At 39.1% G+C, this 19,398-nt stretch overlaps 1 protein-coding gene across 12 annotated transcripts in view; it reads left to right on the top strand.

Moving 5' to 3' along the window:
- Nucleotides 1-19,398, top strand: part of TLK2 (tousled like kinase 2) — a 62,883-nt gene that overhangs the window by 15,770 nt on the left and 27,715 nt on the right. For 8 of the 12 annotated variants that reach the window (XM_034415966.3, XM_034415968.3, XM_034415969.3 and 5 more), the window contains exons 6-11: nucleotides 6,432-6,527; nucleotides 8,177-8,344; nucleotides 9,709-9,804; nucleotides 11,638-11,730; nucleotides 15,991-16,101; nucleotides 16,726-16,862. In XM_034415966.3, coding sequence (XP_034271857.1) covers nucleotides 6,432-6,527; nucleotides 8,177-8,344; nucleotides 9,709-9,804; nucleotides 11,638-11,730; nucleotides 15,991-16,101; nucleotides 16,726-16,862 — 701 coding nt within the window. The remainder of the gene's footprint in view (nucleotides 1-6,431; nucleotides 6,528-8,176; nucleotides 8,345-9,708; nucleotides 9,805-11,637; nucleotides 11,731-15,990; nucleotides 16,102-16,725; nucleotides 16,863-19,398) is intronic. The other 4 variants (XM_087894001.1, XM_087894002.1, XM_087894000.1 and 1 more) reach the window with 1 other exon arrangement.

Below are 19,398 nucleotides of genomic sequence, written 5' to 3'. Positions count from 1 at the left end.
TTAAAACTATTTGAGTTAAATTGATCTTCTAATAAATAATTAAGATAATTAAGCATAAGTTAATTAAGAAATAATTACAAATAAATAAATTACTATAGTTGTAATTACACAGTAAGAGTATTAATAATTATATTTAGAATATCTTAAATATATATATAGTATTTAAGTATATAATATAAATATAAATATATATAGATTTTCCTTTTATAGATTAATTACATAAAATTTACTGTTCTTTGCATGAATCACGTTTTTGCAGTTTTCCAAAATCCACCAATATTAGTCCACTTTTCTTGAAGTTAGAAAGTTAAAAGTTAGGAAGCAAAAAGGAAACTTTCAGTCTTTCACTCTTACTGTCCAAAATGACGATCGTTATTTTCCAGATTCTTAATGTCCCAATTGAGTTGTTGTCTATATTGTTGTTTTCCGTCAGTGTAGCTTAGCTCAGAAAAGGAAAACCTATCATTCCTTCCTCCGAAATACTCTCTTTCAAATGTCTTTTCAGAAAATAGAGCTAACGTGGCAGGTTTCGCTGAGTCACTTCGCTCCCCTCGTTGTTTGCCGCCTGCATCTTTCTGAGTCTCTCTGCTTTTCTGCTACTCCTCCGGACTCTAGAATTAATCTCCTCCTCGCAGCAATTGTCAATAGAGTTATTTTTAACTTTTTGTTCTCTTGCTCACTTCGATTTTCACCCCGTGCTCACTCTTTCGCTTCCTGCTTTTAAGACTTGAAGCGTTGAGTCTCTAGTCTGGCCGACTCGGCCGTCTTCTTCCCGCATCCGGAATAAGGGCTCTTCTTGGCGCGGCGGGAGACCGCACCTCTCCTCACCGCCTCCTCCGAAGTATCCCTCTTTCTGTCAGTCCACCCCACTGATCTCTCCCACAACGGGCTCCGAAACACCAAAAAATCGCTACGGAATATGGAGCGCTCGTTCTCCGTGCCGCCTCGACCCTCACCTCAACCGGAAGTCCCTCTAATCTTTTCAAGTGAACTCTAAATTGATAGAAGCTGGCAAGATTGTACTAACAGCAATAGCACATATTTCTTGATTTCTTTTGAGTTTGACAATATAATACATTATCCAAAATTATAAATAATCTTATTTTCAGATGCACTTTTTGCCAACTTTGTTATTTCCTTTTTTTAAGAAAATCAGACTTGTTTCCAATTTGTGCCTTCTGGCAAACTGCAATTTTCTTGGCAAAAGATCGAGCTTGCCATTGCTTTCCTCATAGGTCTGAGAGAGTTCTTTCTTTCTTTCTTTCTCTTCCTTTCTCTCCCCCTTCTCTCTCTCATTTGTTTCCCTATCTTTTCCCTCTCTCTTATTCTCTCCCTCCAGCTCCTTCATTTCTCTCTATCCCCGTTCTCTCTCTCAATTATTTCTCTCTCTCTTTCCTCTCTCATTCTCTCCCTCCATCATTTTCTCATTGCTCTCTTTCTTTCTCTCCCTCATCTCTTTCTTGCACACACACACATGCACACACAAGCGAAATGCCTTCCTGGGCCGGGATCACGGCGGGGACGGCGACTTCTCCTCCTGCTGCCGCCACGGCACAGTGAGGTGAGTAGCCGGCTGCACAATGCAGGAGAGCCAAGCTGCGCAGGAGATCTCTGCACAATGCAGGAGAGCCACGCAGTGCAGGAGAGCCACACTGTGCAGGAAACTCCTGCTCAGCGCAGGAGAGCCACAGTGCGCAGGAGAGCTGGAGCTCTTCCCTCCCTGCATCCAGCGACAGCAGCTGCTGTGCTGCTCCTCCCCATTCCCCTCCCTGAGCCTACATGAAGGGGACCACAGCTGGCACTGAGCTTCCTGCAAAGGACACAGAATTACAAAAAGCAGCTGGTCGCAGGCAGTGTGGAGAAAATACTAGGGGCGCTTCAGCCACACGGCTGTGCAGAGGAGGCTTGCGCCTTCTCGGGGCGGAGAGCAGATCGCATGACCGGGTCACCAGGGAGTCGCAGGAGAGGTGTCAAAGAGCCGCATGTAGCTCTCGGGCCACAGGTTGCTGACACCCAAGGATGGCCATCCATGCCCTGACAGCTGCCTCATCGTGGCAGCACCGGCACTCTTGCAGGAGGAGCCCACATGGCCGCTGGCCAACTTCTGTTTGTTCGTGGCCATAATTGAGCAGGAGGCTGAGTGTTGTGTTGATGTCGTGGCCACGAGGCGAGGCAGGTGTCAGGGAATGGACGGCCTGGCTGCAGGGCCCTAAGGTAGGGCAATATTGGGTGCATGGGGTGGCTCCACCCACCCCCGCCTCACCTCATGGCCGCAGCACTTGCACGTTGCTCTTTGTCATGCCCCCGTCAGAGTCTGAATCTGCTCGGGAAGATGAGCTAGAACAAGAACTGACAGAGATGGAGAGGCGCTCCTTTGGCCTTGGAGGCAAATGGGGAAGGGCAGAGTCAGTCCAGACAAGACTTTTCTGAATTAGTAAGGCCTGCATACAGGAAGAACTCAGGAGAAGAGCAAGGACTACAAGGGGTTAGGCCTGTTCTCTGGTTTTGTTGCTTTCGTGCCACTCCCTGGGTCATTACACTCGGCTTCCTGCTCTGTTGCGGCCGTGAGCAAGCAGAAGTGGGCTGGTGGCCATGCGGGGTCCTGCTGGATGGGGTTGCCAGAGCTGCCGGTAGGTAGTTGTCAGGGCATGGGTGGCCTGGCTGCGGGGCCTGAGCCAGTGCAGGACGCATGGGGCAGCTCCACCCCCTGCCTTGCAGCAGTGGCACTGGCACGCCGTGAGACCTCCTGCCCTGCCATGAGGAAGCAGAATTTGGGCCTCCCATACATGGAAAAAAAATAAGACACCCCCTGAAAATAAGCCCCGGTGCTTATTTTGGGGCCCAAAAGAAAATAAGACCAGGTCTTATTTTCTGGAAAACATGGATATATACAGTCAGGTCCAGAAATATTGGGACATCGACACAATTCTTTGGCTCTATACACCACCACAATGGAGTTGGAATGAAACAAACACTATGTGCTTTAACTGCAGACTGTCAGCTTTAATTTGAGGGTATGTACATCCAACTCAGGTGAATGGTGTAGGACTTACAGCAGTTTGCATATTTATTTTTTTATTTATTTATTTTTAAATTTGTATACTGCCCTTCTCCCTGAGGACTCAGGGCGGTGAACAGCCAAGTAAAAGCATAAACTACAAACATTAAAATACAATTAAAAAGATATATATAAATTTGGCCCCATGATTAAAAACAATAACAAACAATTAAAAACATTTTAAAAAGTGTTAGGCCAGCCCGGCTTGCTGGAAAAAGAAGATTTTAAGGGCACAGCGGAAGGCACCAAGGTCTTGGATTCTCCTTATCTCTGGGGGCAGCTGATTCCAGAGGGTAGGTGCCCCCACAGAGAAGGCCCTCCCCCTGGGGGTCACCAGCCTACATTGTTTGGCTGATGGCATCCCGAGGAGGCCCTCTCTGTGGGAGCGCACAGGTCGATAGGAGGCCGTCGGTAGCAGCAGGCGGTCTCAAAGATAACTAGGTCCTATGCCATGGAGTGCTTTAAAGGTGATAACCAACACCTTGAAGCGCACCCGGAAGACCACTGGGAGCCAGTGCACTCACGCAGGAGAGGTGTTGTATGGAAGCGCCATGCGGCTCCCGTGACTACCCGCGTGGCCACATTCTGGACCCGTTGGAGCCTCCAGGTGCCCTTCAAGGGGAGCCCCATGTAGAGAGCGTTGCAGTAGTCCAGGCTAGAGGTGACGAGGGCATGAGTGACTGTGCACAGGGAATCCCAATCAAGAAAGGGCCGCAACTGGCGGATCAGGCGAACTTGACCAAAAGTCCCCGTGGCAACAGCCGTCAGATGTTCCTCCAAGGACAGCTGTGTATCCAGGAGGACTCCCAGATTGCGAGCCCTCTCCAAAGGGGCGAAAGACTCGCCCCCAATAGTCAGTGATGGAGTCAACTGACTATATCGGGATGCCGGCAACCACAGCCACTCAGTCTTGGAAGGGTTGAGCTTGAGCCTGTGTCTCCCCATCCAGATCCGCACAGCCTCCAGGCACCGGGACATCACTTCAAGGGCATCGTTGGGGTGGCCTGGGGTGGAGATGTACAGCTGGGTGTCATCAGCGTACTGATGGTACTTCACCCCAAAGCCACGGATGATCTCGCCCAGCGGCTTCACATTAATGTTGAACAGAAGGGGCAAGAGGACTGACCCCTGAGGCACTCCACATATAAGAGGCCTCGAGGTCGACCTCTGCCCTCCTGCCAACATGAACTGCGATAGGTCTGAGAGAAAGGAGGAGAACCACCGTAACACGGTGCCCCCCATCCCCAACTCTTCCAACCGGTGCAGCATGATACCATGGTCAATGGTATCAAAAGCCACTGAGAGGTCTAACAGGGCCAGAACAGAGGAACAACCTCTGTCCCGAGCCCTCCAGAGATCATCTACCAACGCGACCAATGCCGTTTCCATGCTGTGCCCGGGCCTGAAGCCCAACTGGAGCGGATCTAGATAAGACGTTTCCTCCAGGTACTGCGGAAACTGTCGTGCGACCACACTCTCGACAACCTTCACCACAAAGCGAAGGTTGGAGACAGGACGATAGTTGGCTAATACTGCCGGGTCCAGGGAAGGCTTCTTCAGGAGAGGCTTCACCACTTCCTCTTTCAAGGCCGTGGGGAAGTAACCCTCACTTAACGAAGTGCCTCCCACTTGTTAAGGGACCAAAGGTAATGAGACAATTGGCTTCTCAGCTGTTCCATGGCCAGGTGTGTGATATTCCCTCATTACCCCAATTACAATGTGCAGATAAAAGGCCCAGAGTTCATTTCAAGTGTGTTATTTGCATTTGGAATCTGTTGCTGTCAACTCTCAAGATGAGATCCAAAGAGCTGTCACTATCAGTGAAGCAAGCCATCATTAGGCTGAAGAAACAAAACAAACCCATCAGAGAGATAGCAAGAACATTAGGCGTGGCCAAAACAACTGTTTGGAACATTCTCAAAAAGAAGGAACACACCGGTGAGCTCAGCACACCAAAAGACCCGGGAGACCATGGAAAACAACTGTGGTGGATATCGAAGAATTCTTTCCCTGGTGAAGAAAACACCCTTCACAACAGTTAGCCAGATCAAGAATACTCTCCAGGAGGTAGGTGTATGTGTGTCAAAGTCAACAATCAAGAGAAGACTTCACCAGAGTGAATACAGAGGGTTCACCACAAGATGTAAACCATTGATGAGCCTCAAAAACAGGAAGGCCAGATTAGAGTTTGCCAAACAACATCTAACAAAGCCTTCACAGTTCTGGAACAAGATCCTATGGACAGATGAGACCAAGATCAACTTGTACCAGAGTGATGGGAAGAGAAGAGTATGGAGAAGGAAAGGAACTGCTCATGATCCTAAGCATACCACCTCATCAGTGAAGCGTGGTGGTAGTGTCATGACGTGGGCATGTATGGCTGCCAATGGAACTGGTTCTCTTGTATTTATTGATGATGTGGCTGCTGACAAAAGCAGCAGGATGAATTCTGAAGTGTTTCGGGCAATATTATCTGCTCACATTCAGTGAAATGCTGCAGAACTCATTGGACGGTGCTTCACAGTGCAGATGGACTATGACCCAAAGCATACTGCAAAAGCAACCAAAGAGTTTTTGAAGGGACAGAAATGGAATGTTATGCAATGGCCAAGTCAGGCACCTCACCTGAATCCCATTGAGCATGCATTTCACTTGCTGAAGACAAAACTGAAGGGAAAATGCCCCAAGAACAAGCAGGAACTGAAGACAGTTGCAGTAGAGGCCTGGCAGAGCATCACCAGGGATGAAACCCAGCGTCTGGTGATGTCTATGCGTTCCAGACTTCAGGCTGTGATTGACTGCAAAGGATTTGCAACCAAATATTAAGAAGGGAAAGTTTGATTTATGATTATTATTCTGTCCCATTACCTTTGGTCCCTTAACAAATGGGAGGCGCATATGCAAACTGCTGTACGTCCTACACCGTTCACCTGAGTTGGATGTACATACCTTCAAATTAAAGCTGACAGACTGCAGTTAAAGCACATTATGTTTGTTTCATTCCAACTCCATTGTGGTGGTGTATAGAGCCAAAGATGTTAGAATTGTGTCGATGTCCCAATATTTCTGGACCTGACTGTATGTGTGTGTGGCTGTGTATGCATATGTGTGTATGTATGCATGCATGCATGCATGTATGTATGTATGTATATTGTGTGTGTAGTAGTTTAGTATGTGTGTGGGCAGTTTAACAAACATCCTCCAAATTCTATGTATACTCCTCAGTGGTAGGCCCTTTAAAATAAATGATTAAGTTTTCTTGATTATTTTCTTGCTCCCTTTGCTGACATAATTTGGTTCTAACTTGCTGTACAGAACATTCCTGAAGTAACTGGTATTTTCCTTCTTTCGTTTTCTTCCTCCCTTGCTTTAGTTTGCTGGTGGAAGTGGTCCAGGAACAAGCCCTGGGAGAAGTGTGCCACCAGTAGCACGGTCTTCACCACAACATTCCTTATCTAATCCCTTACCTGTAAGTACCTAACAGGATAGAGTAGTATTTTCTGAATCCATTTATAGATCTGTTAATACATACATGTGATAGAAACAATGCAGATCTTCTAGGGTTATATAGTAGTTTGCCTTCCTTTCCTTTCGTTCTATATTCTCAGCTTTTTGTCTAACACAATTCTGGATAGGTTTTAATTAAGACCTACTTCATATAACTAAGTCATATAATACAAGCAGCCCTTTAAGTGTGAGTAAATGTTGTTAAAGCTACAATCTAATACTGACAAATCCATATGTTAGTTTGTTATAAATGGACTCATATTAAAGGGAATTAAGAGGAAAATAATTGACTTTAAAGTTGACTTGATAGACTTATCCTTATGTCTCTGCTATTATGAAATATATGTATTCTGCCTTCCTTAAAAAGATTAATCTTGGAAGTATGACTAGTAAGAGTTTTAATAGTTTATTCAAATAAATTGAAGAAGAACATAATCACATTTTAGGCAAAATGTTTCAATGTGCAGGAATATAGTACACAGGTATATTTGCAAAAATATTCTATCCTGTATATGTTTAGTCATAGTTAACAGCTCAGTTCTGAAGTTTTATATTGCAGCTACCTTTTGTGCTTATTGTCAGGGGTTTTGTAATGATTTCTTATATCTGCCTCTCAAACAGAGGGCACCATTGGCAGATTTTTCTCAATATTCTATTTAAACACATGTTTGTTTTTCTCAGAGTCCAGGATGTGGCCCTTTACTAAGCCTGTTACTGTAAGAAAAAAAATGAGATGATGATATTTAAGGATTCTTGTGTAAACATTTTTTATTTAAATCCATTATCATATTATCTTTGTCAAGTCCTGAGAGACCTGAGAGAAAGCTTGAGTCCGGTAAATGATTCTAAGGATAGAGGGGCAGTGGAGCCTAAGAGTATTTGTTTGTTCTGTGTGTTAGTGTATGTGCATGCATGTGCACATGCCTGCCTACTGTCTTTGGCTTCTATTACTGTAAGGTAGCCAAAAGTATAAGGGTATTATAAAAATCAGTTTTTTCTTATGGAGAGAAAATGGCCAACTCTAAAGTTTCTGAAGAAAAGGTTTAATATAAATGTAACAAATACATTCCAGATGGAATATTTTAATGAAATATAAGAATACAGTGCATACAGTCAATAGGAATAGTTAACTTTTTAGTATCTGGAGGGGGAGGGCATCACTTTATTTTTAAAAAATCTTATATCCTCCATGGCTATAAGAACAGGTGGTAATTAATACGATGAGAAAGAGCGAAGACTTTTCCCCAGTGTCCAGTAATTTGGGAGATTTGATTCAAGTTTATGGAGGCTTCTGTGGATTTAATGCACTTATTTTCTTACCTTATTTTGTTTTAATTTAGAAAAATCACACAGAGAAATGAAGAATGTATTCAATGGTATCACATGAATCTAGGCTTCTGCTTCTCAAACATGCAACACTAAAATTTATATTCTATTTAAAAAAACCCTCTGATATCATTACATTTTGTTAAGAAAAATGTGAAGAGTACTCTAAAAGCACCATGGTTGCTTTCTTTAGATGTATACTAGCTTTGTGTCCAAGCTGCTGCATGGCTCAGTTTTATAAGTGTTTCCACATAACCTTTTTTTCTGATGATTTTCTTTAAACAGCGGCGAATGGAGCAACCACTTTACGGAGTAGACAGCAATGCAGCCAAGGAAGTACCAGAGGAGCATTCTGCTGCCCCAACTCTGGTATCAACAATGATGGCAAAACAGCGGTTAGAGGGCGAGCAGCTGGCGCAGAGGGGTACAAGCCTCTGTTTTCCATTTGCTTCGGTGAGCAAGGCTTAATGATCAAACTCAAGAGGCAAAATGGGACAACTCACCACAGCCAACTCACCACAGAATAACTCACTATGGAGCAGTTTAAGAATTCTATTATTTAAAATACATAAAAAATTATTTTAATTTTTGCCATTTACATTTCATTCTGTCCCTTCTATTCCACCATTTTTTTTGATATTAGTGTAACATTCATCCTACAACGAATTGTCCTGCGGCGAGTTGGCCGTGGCGAGTTGGCCGCAGCAAGTTGGCTGTGGTGAGTTGACCATGGTGAGTTGTCATAGACCCTTCAAGGGGAACTAAATGGATCTTGTATGATTGGACAGTATGTAGTCTCCATTGCTGCAATAGAATCTATTTTCTTTCTCTTTCTTAAAATTATTTTCTTGATTGCTGCAGTATAACAACAAAATAACAGTTGTTATAAGTATAATAAAAAAACCAACATAGAATTATTTTGGAATTATCCTTTATAAATTTATAATTATCCTTTATAAAAGTACCTACTTTTTGACAAAGATGTATTTCTTCTACATTGTTCATCTCTCATCTACATATTCCTGCATTTGCATGTTTTCCATGCTAACATGATGATGAAATATTACTTCAAAGGCTCAAAAGCTAAATTTCCCAATATATTAAAATTATTACTTACTATTTTCTGGGAATTTTAGATGTTGGAAGTAATGATAAGCTACAGTATAATTCATTATTATAAACAAGTTGTTTCGAAGATGAATCAAAATTGTTTCTATAAAATTATGGAATGTTAATTTGGGGCTATTCAATTTAATTTAGAAGCCAATCATTTCTTATCTCAAAAAAATTTATTTCTCATCAATCATCCAGTTATTTCTGCAATGCTTTTCAAATTCTATCTTGATAAGTAGGTATATATAACTTCTAAAATTAAAATATAACAATTTTAATTTTAGAGGTAATTTATTCAACTCATTGTCACAGAAGCCAGCATTTTGTCAGACTAAAAAATAAAATAATAAATAATAACAAATCTAAAAACTTATTTGAACAGTTTCAGTGAAAACAGTAATTAATGCAGTTCATGTTATTTGTGTGAGCAGAAAAACTTGAACTTTGATTAAGACAAGAGTTATAATCCAAGATGAATCATGTCTTTATACAGAAGTTTAAAAAATATTCCTGATCTCTCTTATCAGATTATCTCTGGGTGCAGAATTAGAAAAAAAAAACCTGGGTATGCAACCTGCTGCCTCTTAAAGTTGACCATGTACAGCTAGTTAACTTGAAAGTTTTTTCTTTCAAATAACAGTGAGGAAGAATGTGTTTTGTAAAATACTGTACCTACAACTTACCTACTGCTTCTCTTGTTACAGACCCAGCAAGGCAGTCCCTCATCTGCAGTTTCAGGAAACACAGAGCATTCCTGCAGCTCTCAAAAACAGATTTCCGTCCAGTACAAACAGACACAGGTACAAGACAAATGAATTACATAGTGCAAAGTTATATCTGATTAAAATCAAATATATGTCCATTTGAGAAATAAATGGAAATATATTCTTGTTTCTCTTTAGATCATATAAATCTTTCACCTTTTACTAGAAAAAAAATGGAAACTTATGATGTAAGGATATAATATGTCCACAAGAAACTTCAAACTTATTCAATTATGATCATTCCATCTAAGAACATTTTAGCTTGAGAGGCTGCCTTGAAGTAAAGTAGTCTCCATTGGACAACAAATTCCAGAATAATTTTACTGTTGTTCCTGCCTCAAACTTTCAACTTCTATCTTGCTCTTTAATCAGCAGCCTCTCCCCTTTGAGCAATTAACATAATCTTTCGTTTTGCTTTATCAATGAAAACGATGTTAGTTCTGTTTTTTTCCACTTTGTAAAATGGACATTCAGTTCATATTTTGGCTAAAGATTTGCTCACACTTTTACATGGTAAATTTTATTTAACTTAGGTTTCTCAGTTTTTTAAAGGATTCATTTGCCTGGATCAGGACAATATTGGAATATTTTTCTTTTAAAATTTATGCCACCTAGGAAGTTTCTTGCTTTCATCTTTGTTGTTGATTGCTTTACAATTATAACTTTAAATATCAATTCATTCAAGCCCCATTATAGCATTATATAGCTGAGGATATGCAAGGAACATTTTGCAATCAGAGGACAATGTCTTTTAGGCAACCTAATTTGCCATTTTCAGAATATTTAAAAATCACCTTTGTTTAGTTATTGTTTAGTTTTTAGCCTTTTCACAAGGCTAGAACATGTATCAAACTTTGTTGTTGCTCTGCTTTGTTTCTTTAGATCTTTCATTTGTTTGTTATATATGTTATGCTATGCTATTTTTGTTTAAAATATCTATTACTCCCTTCTTCTTCTCCTTTTTCCTCTGTCTGAGACATCTAGCTATTTGGAAGCATTCACATCCCAAATGTCTAAATTATATCCCTCTGTCACTATTTTAGTGAACACTAATGTTGCTTTTTTGGGACATAGTAATTGTGAGCTTGCCTCAGCCACTTCTCTAGAAAAGAACAGAACTTTATATGCTGATACTTATTGCCATGTATGCAAAAATAAAGATGCAAATCCCAGTTCAGTTACACTTGGGTTAGCTAGGTTGAAGAAAATTATCACAGTAATCATGTAGTACTGTAATCTACTGGTAGATATGCTGTGCATACCTCTACCTGTAGGGCTTCTAATGTGGATCGCAGTAATCAAGTCTCAAAATTTTATCAGCTTGCCAAGTTTTCAAGGGCTACCATTTTATTGGTAAATTTCCCAAAACCATGCAAGTGTGATGGGGAAGTATAGAAATTTTATAAATATAGTATCATGAACCTATAGTAGGTTTTGGCTGAATGAGGAAGTAATCCGGGAATCTTAATCTTCAAGATGGTGATACTATTATTGCAGCATTTTCCTATGCAATATGAGCCTTTTCTAATCCAAATCTAAAGCGCTCTTATGTAAAATGCATAGGAAAACTGAAGACCCTGTTCACAGGCAAATTGTAGACACTTGTCATAGTTCCATTGGTTTTAAAGCTTCTATAGCACCCCTCTTTTATGGATTGAATCATCTGGGAGATGATTTAATTCCCTTTATTTCACAAATGTTTATAAGTTTGTGGAACTCAAGAACATTGTGGCCTGGTTATGTTTCTTTCCTTGATTTATTTATCAATCTTGAAATAGATTGTTTTCCCAGCCTTGTTATTCATTCAGTAACTGGAGCATAGCTGCATAGAAAATCATTTCTTAAGAACTTTTTTTTTCCCCTCCCAAGTCTGATCTTACAATGGAGAAATTATCTGCATTAGAAAACAGTAAGAACTCTGATCTGGAGAAAAAAGAAGGCAGAATAGATGATTTATTAAGGGTAAGTAGTTGTAATTCTACATCCTATATTCAAATTTCAAGCCATAGAATCTATATAATATAAATATAGGTAAGAGGTTAAGAGTATCATTTAATAGTTATGGAAATAGAAATAGGCTGTCATGGAGAAAATCTAGGCAATTGCTAAGGGTTGACATTGATTTGATGACATATAATCAGTTACATGTAAAATCCTTGATAAGAAGGAAATTGTATTCTCTCTTGATAAATATATATCTCTAGATTCATTCTAGAGCTTTTCAATCTTAATATTCAAACAATCTCCCTCCTTTTTACATTTCTATACAAACTATTTTTTAAATTTGAAAGTTCTATGAAAATCTCTCAAAGGATAGTCATGGTAATTTACTGCATCAAAAAATACTAAAATAGCTTGTGATACTTAATAAAAAATAAAATAAAAATAAAATCATTAAATGGATTGTGTTCTGATAACTCTTTTGTAATAATTAGTTTTAACATGCAAAGCATTTTCCTTAAACACAATCAAATCCTAACACATAAGTTTCTTACAATTGAACAATTACTTTTGATGAAATAGTAATTCTATGTATTCCAAATAGTTGAACAACCTGAAATTTTGTTATTGTCTTCTGTATATTCCTGAATACCATATAGAGTATTTTAATTTCAGTTTATAGTTTCAGATGGAACTGGTAGGAAAAGTTAGTTTTTCAATTGCCTTTCTGTGTGGGAAAATTCTCACATCTATCAAGTCCATTAACAAAGTAATTGGAATAGTTTGGAGCTCTTACAGAATTCAGATCTAGTTTTTTTTTTTCTTTCTTTGCAAATAATTTCTTTCCTTAATTTTCATCTTTTCTATATTCTTCTCCCTCACCCCAATATGCACATGTTCCCTACTGGAGAAACTTAAGAATAATCTGTTTACTCAATTTTGAATTGTCAGTTTAGGACAATTCTGAAGAATTTCTCAAGGGGAACATTTTCTCTTCTAAGCTATTGTTTTCCTCCAGTTTTTGAGAGAAATTTCTCTTTCAACAAGGAATATTCCATATGGCTAACTCCAGCCTTAAGAGTAGAAATCAACATAGTGCCAGTGGTAGCCTGCAAGATGTTTTCTCAATCCTTGTCCTCATTATAGGACAGGAAGGAATTGGATTATATAGCCTGCAAAAGTTATCTATTTGAAATATTTGTTAGGTTAGAAAGATAGGCGGAATCATCCATTTCTAAAGGGAACTAATAAAGCTTTCTGAAGAAGAGATGGAATCTTCTCCTCCTATTAATTATCTTTTCCTAACATTTTTCTCATATAGTATTATTATACTACAGTTGCCAAGGACTAGGAAAAGATGTGTGATTTCAGATCTCCAGATTCCTATACACCACTCAAGTTCCTTGCATTTCCTTCCCAGAAATCTCTGTGGATGTTTTAAAAGCAGAACAGCTTCAACCATTAAACCCACACAAACATGATTTGCTTCTTTCCTTCCTTTATGGCACAAAGTGTTTTTTAAAGTGTCTTGTAACCTCAAACAAATTCAGAAAGCATTAAAATCCAGGTAGCATCATCCTTTGAAAATATTTTCTAGTTTGTATTGATTATCAAAGGCATGTGTTTACATTCTAGTACGATAGGGACACCTTTGGTACACTTTTACTATAAACATCAACATTAATCGAGTCAGACATACATTGAAAATGGAAGAAACATTTCTACATGTTTGGACAGCATTGCACTAAAGCAGTATTAGAACATAAATGCCCTTTTTTCAGATATCCTTTGCCTATTTGAAAAATCATGGGGGTGATTGCAGAACTGCAGGGGACCTCTCTAGTTTCTTCACACTTCTATAGTATTTGGGAGTTATCAATATACCCAGTTTAGTTCTACATATTCTGATCAGAAAAGGGGACAGAAGTCATTAAAAGGAGCCAGGAGATCTTAGACTTTTTTCTTTTGAGTATAATAGTGTCTTAACAGCCATAGATTGTTGGTCCATCAAGCATCCTTCATAGTGATAATTTAGCAGAGAAAAGGAACTGGATTGCATTGGCATAGCAGGATGTCTCCTTAAGAATTCAAATAGCAAATAAGCCTTTGTAACATTTGTATATATGGTATATCAGATTGGACAGCCCATGTTAAACCTTTTTGGAACCAGGAGATACATCAAAACATTAACATGTCAAGGTTCCCAAGATAGCAAACTGAACTAGCTAGAAACATTTGGATGTTACTAGACTTATGTCTTTCCACTTTTTGAGTTTGTGACTTTCCACTTTGACTTTTTGGACAACAAAGCACAAATTATCTTTATAGCAATCTGTTGGCATAAATAGCCTTGATTTATCAACATAGAGGATTCGGTAAGAAAAAAAAATCAGTAAATTTGGGGAAGGATCTTCTGTTTCAAGATCTAATCATTTATCCAGTATCTCAGTTCTTATCAAGTGACACAATATTAGTTGCACGAAATATTATTGTAGGCTGTACTTACTTTCTTCTCTTCTAGTTTATGTGGGATAGCCTTCCTAATGCATTTCCCTAGACACAATTTCTCCACATTAAATTTCAGCCATATCTTTATAGTTCTAGTGTAGGGCTGTCAAACTCGTGACCTGCAGGCTGGATGCATTCATGCGTTTAGCGAAGGGGAAAAACGTCCCGCTACATCACATGATGCCGCTGTGACAGCGTGAGTTTGACATCCCTGTTCTAGTGGGTTCTCTTGTTGAATTTATGGTTAACTGATCAATCAAATTACTGATACTTGACTGGTTATTACATTGACCAGAAGAGTTTTAAAAGTTGGGGCCTTAGCCTCAGTACATATCCTGAGTCTTTTTTTCTTATGAACAAAGTTTTCTGCTAGAGTTCTCCCTATTTGTCAAGGTCCATCCTACTTCTAATGGTTCACATAGCTTGTATATAATATGCTTGAATTCTTAACTGGATAGAATATTGAACTTCAGGAAAAGTGAACCATTGTAGTCTTTCAAGGAAAGTTAGTGGACATAAAAATTTTGTATCTCCTGTTAATGGATGGTTATCAGTTGTGCTTAATTGTAGCCTATCATCCATCAAAAATAGTATTTATTCTCCTAGAGGAATAGCTGTCTTTTGAGATAATTTCCCTATCAAAAGTGATATGTGAAGTCAACATTAATTTCAGTAGTTTATACTTTCTTCAAATTATATAAAATTGGTAAATTAAGTTCAGCAGCAATATTTGACTACTTCCTACAAAGTACAGTAAAACAGGAATATTGATCCCTGGTAGGCATCTCTTTGGTCCCCTGTTCTGATAGACTCTTAAAATATAAAATGCTGTCTATGATGCTGAAGAAAATGTGGAAATTTAGATTTCTATATACTACAAAACATTCGTATCTCTTGTCTATTCAGTTGGGCAAAACAGTACATCATAGGGCAATCACATTTTTGAACTAAGATACCTTCTTTGACATCAGAAATCAGGTAGACTGGTTCCCACCCTAGGCCTCTGGATGCTGGATAGCATTCTCATGCATACTAGTTCTGTCATTGGCTGACAGAAGGTGATTAGCTGCAGTTAAGTTGGCAGGAAGTTGGAAGTTGTTCCCACTACTTTTTTCCCCTTGGTTATTCTGTTTCTCTGTTAGAGGTAGAGAAATATTTCTGAAATGACCCAACGGATTACAGGTTGTCTAGAACATCTAAATTTGTTCTCTAAACTTCATAAAACCCATCTATTCTAAAATCAACTTTTAAAATTGGGAGGGGTGTTATATATTTATTTTTGCAATTTTTATGTTTCAGTCTTAAAAGAATGAAGCAGTTAATACTATTACTATGGAAGAGGAATGGCAAAGAAAGCATTCTTAGCTGACCTGGAAATTGATCTTGTTTTTTTATTGTTTCTCTGGTGTTGCTAATAATGGTTTCTAAATGTAAGTCGTCTGATTTCTAAAAGAAATAATAATTCTGGGTTGAGAAACTACATTGATTCTCCAGTTCAGGAGGAGCCAGGATGGTTCCTCCACCTGGAGAGGCAATGACAAAATGGACCTCTTGGTCCAAAATGAACTTGCTCTAGGAGATATGAATTCCCCTCCTTGAGATTCAAACAATTGAGGTAAATGGTAAATCCAAATTTATTGTGTGAATGAGAATCCTTTTTTATTGTATTTGATGATTGTTAATAGTTTTAAATTTTTTTCTCATCCATGCAAAATAATGAATTGTAAATAACTTAGGGTAATTTTGTTCACCTGCTTGATATTTTATTTTCAGGCAAACTGTGATTTAAGACGACAAATAGATGAACATCAGAAAATGCTTGAGAAATACAAAGAACGGTTAAATAGGTGTGTAACAATGAGCAAGAAGCTACTTGTAGAAAAGGTGAGTTACAACCAGCAAAACTTGTTTTGAAGTTATATCCCCATAACCTGCATAATTAGGAAACTCATTTGTTTCAGATAATAACTATAGAAGTAGCAGTAATAATAATATACCACATAGTTGGATCATCAAATGTTTGGAGTCAACTGGTATCAATAAAAAACATCAGAATGTTGAAAAAATAATGAAGCAGTAGAAGATAGAATTGGTGGTAAATATTTAATGATTAAATAGGTGTGTAACAATGAGCTCTGTGATCGTTGTAAACATGCACTAATTGTTGAGTGACCAAATCATGACCACATGATCTTGTGAATGCTGCAATGACTGCATCTTCAAGGACAAGTCATAGGTCTCCTTTTCCAGATCCTCCATAATTCTAACAAATGATTGGTAAGCAAGGAGTACCTGTATGTCTTTTACATAGAAATCTAAAATTGCCAGACCTTTGGGAATCAACTTTGTTTTGTTCATGTTGATATCGATTTTGATTGAGTAACATTACAGTATTGTAAATTGCCCAGACTTGCATTCTTAAGACGGATGACTTACAAAGCATTTAAATAAATAAATAAATAGGGATACTTTGCAAAGCATACAGATACTTTACTTATTCCTTTACAGTCAAAACAGGAAAAGATGGCTTGTCGAGATAAGAGTATGCAAGATCGATTGCGTTTAGGTCACTTTGCTACAGTCCGGCATGGAGCCTCTTACACAGAACAATGGACAGATGGCTATGCTTTCCAGAACCTAATCAAGTATGTATGTTTATATCATTCTGCTTTCTCCAGAAACAGAAAAGATCACTGGTGATTTACTTGGTGTTTTTTTTTTTATATTAATCCATATATAACTTACAATATTTGTGACTACTGTTCTCTATTAAATAAAAGTTTGTATGAAATCAGGAAAGGAGATGTACCATTTACTGAAACAAAAAGAATTCTCCATAATATTTATAACAGTAAATGCAACAACAATCTTACAAATATAGTACAGGGAGTCCTCAACTTACGACCACAATTAAGCCCAAAATTTATGTTATTAAGTGAGAAATTTTTTCAGTGAGTTTTGCATCATTTTATGACTTTTCTTGCCACATTTGTTAAGTAAATCACTGCAATTATTAAATTAATAACAGGGTTCTTAAAGGAATTTGGCTTCCCCATTGACTTTGTTTGTGACAAGAGTGCAAAAGGGGTCACATGATTCTGGAACACCACTGTCCTAAATGTGAGTCAGTTGTCAAGCATCCAAATGTAAATCACGTGACCATGGGGATGCTGCAATGGTCATAAGTGTGAAAAATGGTCATAAGTCACTTTTTTCAGTGCCATTGTAATTTCAAAAGGTCACTAAATGAACTGTTGTAAGTTGAGAACTGCCTGTATAAGAATGCTTATGCTGCTAGTAAGTAATGCTTACCTAACATATATAATGCTTACCTATCATAATGCTTACTTATCATATATAATTAGAAAAATGGTAATGCCAGGAAAAGAACAACTAGAGTTGGCAGTTCAAGAGTTGAACAAGTCTGCATCATATCTTTATCAGTTTTATCAGCTTCAACAATATGGATATCTATTTGACCAACGCTGAAGGCTCAGAATGCAACCTTTCTTGCGAACAGTAGGAAAATGGGGAGGGGGATTTTCCAGCTGTTCGTCAAAAAGGCTCCATTCTAAGCCTTCAGCATTGCAAACCTGGGACGTGCGTCCTTTTCTCAAGTAACATTTGATCGCTTGAAGAGACAGGGTTTGCCCGGAGAGAAGGAACGAGAGGCAGCTCCCGGCCCTCGCTGGCTCAGCTGATCCATGAGCCCCGATTAAGGTGCCGAGCAGCCATGAGGTAGCCGGGGAAGGTAAGGGCTGCCTCCTGTGCTGGCCACGCCCATTCCCTTCACTGGGGCTTATTTTTAGGGTAGGTCATATATTAGGCCCACCCCAAAAAATCAGGCTAGGGCTTATTTTTGGGACAGGTCATTATTTTCAGGGAAACATGGTAGCAAGTGCATTTAGAAGCCTTATTCATATTTGTTATATGCCTTTGAATGCTACACTTTTTAAAATAACAGGAATAGATTAAAGTTTAATTACATCTGTTAGCATGATAATTAATTATTATAACTTATATGTATCTGAAATATGAAAAAATGATTTTTAAAAGGCTTTAATTCTGCAGCTGCAAAATCCAGGCCTTGTTTTGTAAATAAAGGTGCATTTGTATGCAGAGGTTGCTTTGTTGTTAGGCAGACTAGCGGGAACATTTTCTTCTCAAACATTGCAACCTATGGTAAACTTGGGACAATGGACATTAAGTGCTTGGATATATAGGACTAAATCCAGATTTATTTAAGAGTTGGGTGCAAAAATATAGCCATCCCTGACCAAATTGTAAGACTTGAAACTATATTTATCTGCATGATAAATATAAATCTCTTTCTACAAATTTACATTTGCATATACTTACTTAGCTGTGTATAGTTATGTACAGATTTTAAATATGAAAACAAAGAAGTTGCAAAAAATACCTTAACAGTTAGTACCGTATTTTTCTGTCTATAAGACCCACTTCTCCCTCCCCACCAAAAAAAGTGGGTGGAAATGTCTGTGCGTCTTATAGAGCGAATGTTGCCAAAGCCCTGCCCACCTGCTGGCCCCCAACCTTCAGCCTCTACCTCCCAGCAATTTGCCTTCTTGCAGCAAACAGCCTAGTCAGCTTCAGCATAGTCTGATTTAGCACGAGAAGCTGATTGGCAGTTGGATTGGCCTCCTGGAAAACAGCCGATCATCTGTTCCATTCTGCGGGAATCGCCGCCCATCGCCGCTGCCACCTATCACTACCTCCGCGTGCCCCATTTTCTGCCTCTGTGTGTCCCATTTTTGGCCTGTTCCAGGCAGAGGAGATTGCTACCTATTACCGCTGAATGGCACTGACGGCAATCCCTGTCACCTGGAACAGGCCGAAAACAAGGAACATGCGGAGGCTGAAAATGGGATGCGTGGAGGCCAAAAATGGGACCGTGGAGGCAGCGACAGGTGCCGGTGATCCCCACAGCCTGGAACAACTGATTGGCGGTATTCTGGGAGGCCAATCTAACCGCCGATTAGCTGCTCGTGCTAAATCAGGCTGTGCTGAAGCTGACCAGGCTGTTTGCTGCAAGGAGGCAAATTGCTGGGAGGCAGAGGCAGATTTTTTTTTGTCTTATTTTCCTCCCCAAAAGCTAGGTGTGTCTTATGATCCAGAGCGTCTTATAATGCGAAAAATATGGTACTTTGTAACACCACCTTT

This window comes from Pantherophis guttatus, chromosome 4 (genome assembly GCF_059756535.1).
Source record: "Pantherophis guttatus breed Tessera chromosome 4, ASM5975653v1, whole genome shotgun sequence".
NCBI classification, from domain to species: Eukaryota; Metazoa; Chordata; class Lepidosauria; order Squamata; family Colubridae; genus Pantherophis; species Pantherophis guttatus.
This window is presented reverse-complemented; position numbering and strand designations above follow the sequence as displayed.